General features: G+C 45.7%; 1 protein-coding gene across 1 annotated transcript; it reads left to right on the plus strand.

The window, feature by feature from the left end:
- Positions 1–635: 635 nt before the first annotated feature.
- On the plus strand, positions 636–1,662 carry HELRODRAFT_179484 (hypothetical protein; the record flags this gene model as incomplete). The annotated part of the gene is made up of 2 exons (XM_009028315.1): positions 636–925; positions 1,572–1,662. The coding sequence occupies 2 exons, from the start codon at positions 636–638 to the stop codon at positions 1,660–1,662; spliced, it is 381 nt and encodes a 126-aa protein (XP_009026563.1).
- Positions 1,663–1,884: the final 222 nt, after the last annotated feature.

Here is a 1,884-nt window from a genome sequence, read left to right on the forward strand (position 1 = left end):
TAAACACTGATGGAAATGAGCCAGAACTTAAACACAAATTTATGAAAAACGTTAAAAACGGTAAAAACAAATCAACAAAATGTATGTATGTATGTATGTTAAAACCAAAACATGATGAGTGACACTGAACCGTCAAACATCAAGTAACAAATGGATTAACACTTTGATCCCACGCCAAACATCTGCCGGCTCTCCAAGGTATTAGTGTGCATCCGTCCGGGCGCCAACCATCATGCGCAGAAATGCCGGATGGTTCCTTGAGAACCGGGATTGAAGCCTTGGAGAAGAGCCGACAATGTATGTATGTATGTATGTATGTATGTATGTATGTATGTATGTATGTATGTATGTATGTATGTATGTATGTATGTATGTATGTATGTATGTATGTATGTATGTATGTATGTATGTATGTATGTATGTATGTATGTATGTATGTATGTATGTATGTATGTATGTATGTATGTATGTATGTATGTATATATGTATGTTAAAACCAAAACATGATGAGTGACACTGAGCCGTCAAACATCAAGTAACAAATGGATTAACACTTTGATTTGTCGTTAATTGCACATGTCGGCATTCAGTTGGATATTTTCAAGCACACAGACACGCAGGAACCACTGCACGAAATGTGGTTAGTTGCGAAAAACAGTTCCTTGCTGTCGCCTGATCTGACGCTGATCATTTTACATATTGCCTTAAGAAATTTAAGGGTATTGGGGTCCATCGGGCCGAGAACCTTGATACATATTGGCAAGAATTCCATCAAGGGGAGGGCGTTCCCATATTTTTTTCATTTTCTCGTCCGCTGCCCTGGCCGCGGCCAAACCGCATTCTTTACTTGTCAGGTTTACATATCGTTCGGCAAGGGTGCCAAGGACCGTAACATCCCACGCCAAACATCTGCCGGCTCTCCAAGGTATTAGTGTGCATCCGTCCGGGCGCCAACCATCATGTGCAGAAATGCCGGATGGTTCCTTGAGAACCGGGATTGAAGCCTTGGAGAAGAGCCGACAAATGTATTCGTTTAGCGCTGAGTGACGTAGTTGACGGCCCCCACTCAGGCAACAAACCAAACCGTGGTGCCCAAACTCGTCCGCCCCAGCGCCACATCGGCACGTGTATTTATTTTGAATGACCAGGCCAAGTCTGAAGCCAATGGCAAATTTCACAGACTCGTCGTCAAGCCTGGTGCCCACAGAGGTGTTGGGCCACGATCTCAACCACCCACAGCTGGCAACGCTGGACATGGCCAACAAACGAGCGGTGGAAAAGTCATCGCCGCATGAAGACAACAAATTTTGAAAGATCTTTTTATATTCTTCGTTCAAAATTTGGACGTGCGTACGGTCCCCCGGGGCTGACACTGGGGGAAGAATATCGCGGCAACGAAAAAACCGGTGGAGCAGGGAAGACTGCAGGTCGAGAGTGGCAGCGGCAGAAGAATTATAAACAACAGGAGCCAGCTGAACCACGCTAAGCATCCCCAGCCCACCAAATCGCACCGGCAGCTGAGCCTGGGACCAACCACTGTCGGTCACTTGAACATTGCAAATCGACGACAGGGCGGTGCGCAGGGCTCCGTCAAATTCGCCCAATTTAGAAGGGTCAATGTGTTTGGATGTACGCAGGAAGTACACAATTTGGGAAAACTGAGGGCATTGCGGATAACAGTCTAGGTATTATGGGCCAAAAGACAGGAAACACGACCCAGGGCGAATTTAAGCTCAGAGAGCTTTTGGTCAAAAAACTTTATTTGATAATCGCCCTCGACCAAGGGTGTGCCTAAAAAACTCAGTTCTGATGCACCAACTCTGGGTATTCCAGCCAGCGCATGTGGCACCTGAAATAAACTTTGGCAATGAAGTTCGCATTTTT

The sequence above is a fragment of the Helobdella robusta genome, assembly GCF_000326865.2.
Source record: "Helobdella robusta unplaced genomic scaffold HELROscaffold_54, whole genome shotgun sequence".
NCBI classification, from domain to species: Eukaryota; Metazoa; Annelida; class Clitellata; order Rhynchobdellida; family Glossiphoniidae; genus Helobdella; species Helobdella robusta.